This window comes from Verticillium dahliae, genomic scaffold (assembly GCF_000150675.1).
Source record: "Verticillium dahliae VdLs.17 supercont1.2 genomic scaffold, whole genome shotgun sequence".
NCBI lineage: Eukaryota > Fungi > Ascomycota > Sordariomycetes > Glomerellales > Plectosphaerellaceae > Verticillium > Verticillium dahliae.
The window spans coordinates 2,469,214-2,470,269 of record NW_009276916.1 but is presented as its reverse complement, the minus strand read 5'-3'; the positions used below and the strand labels follow the sequence as shown (position 1 = coordinate 2,470,269).

The window sequence follows — 1,056 nt, the reverse complement described above, 5'->3', positions numbered from 1 at the left end:
GAGGGCAAGCTCATGGCCATGCTGTACGGCGCGCGGGGGACCGACGAGCGGGGCCTGCCGTGATGGTATCGATCTGAAGGATTCCCTGCCGTGATGGTGTCGATCTGAAGGACTGTTTGTACGGCGTTTGGACGATGAAGGTCGCTGGGCTTCAAGACTTGGAAAGTTGGAAAGGGATGGGCAGGACTCGTGTACAAGGCTGTGCATCATTTGGCGTTGGGACCTGGTAGCTGTCGAATAGGATTCATGTCTTTGGCGAATGATGGGATGAAAAACACCAAGTCAACAAAGGCATGCTGCTCGCGCGATGCCATCATGTCGATGTTGTAGAAAAAGAGGATTCCGTCAGAGTCTTGCGACGGAGCATCGCCTGGCTTCTCGCCTCTTTCGCCTGGCCTCTCGCCTCTTTCGCCTGGCCTCTCGCCTGGCCTCTCGTCTGGCCTCATCTTTGGCCTCACCAAGTCTGCATCGCCCACTCTCCAGCATCTGTGAGTCAGACGCAAGGTCGTCAGCTTCACGAGCAGGCACTGGGTCACGAGGAATAAAGCAGGCAGCGCGTCCCAGCGTCACAGCAACCACCACACAATGACCACACACAGCAACCACCGCACAATGACACCACACAGCAACCACAAACCAAGACCATCACCACGTCGGGCCCAGCCGCCACGCCAGCACACGGCCAAGACGGCCATGTCCCTCGCCGCCCTGCCCACAGACATCCTCCTCGACATCATAGCCCACCTCGCCACCGCCGCCCCCGTCGCCCGCCTCGCGCAGACCTCCAAGGCGCTGCACGCCCTCGTCGCCGCCGCCGGCTGGAAGACGTTTCTCCAGCACGCCTTTCCGACGTTGCCGCTGCACCACGGCGAGGCGCAGCCGCTGCACGACGACGGCGCGCAGCCCTGGGCCGGCCTCGCGCGCGCCCTGACGGGCGGCCGGCGCGCCTGCGGGACCCGCCACGCCTACGTGCCCGTCGTGTACACGGACGCGCGGGCCGCGAGCGGCAACTTCCATCCGACGGTTACACCGCGGGCGCAAGCGCACCCCCTTCTC

General features: G+C 63.6%; 2 protein-coding genes across 2 annotated transcripts in view; both read left to right on the top strand.

Moving 5' to 3' along the window:
• Positions 1-330, top strand: part of VDAG_01622 (uncharacterized protein) — a gene marked incomplete at both ends in the record, with an annotated part of 2,041 nt that extends 1,711 nt beyond the window's left edge. The window contains one exon of the mRNA XM_009650508.1: positions 242-330. Within this exon, the coding sequence (XP_009648803.1) occupies positions 242-330 (89 nt within the window). The remainder of the gene's footprint in view (positions 1-241) is intronic.
• Positions 331-612: 282 nt separating this feature from the next.
• VDAG_01621 (uncharacterized protein) lies at positions 613-1,023 on the top strand (the record flags this gene model as incomplete). The annotated part of the gene is made up of 1 exon (XM_009650507.1): positions 613-1,023. A coding segment is annotated over one exon (411 nt), but the record flags the coding sequence as incomplete, so codon positions are not given.
• Between the last annotated feature and the right edge of the window lie 33 nt (positions 1,024-1,056).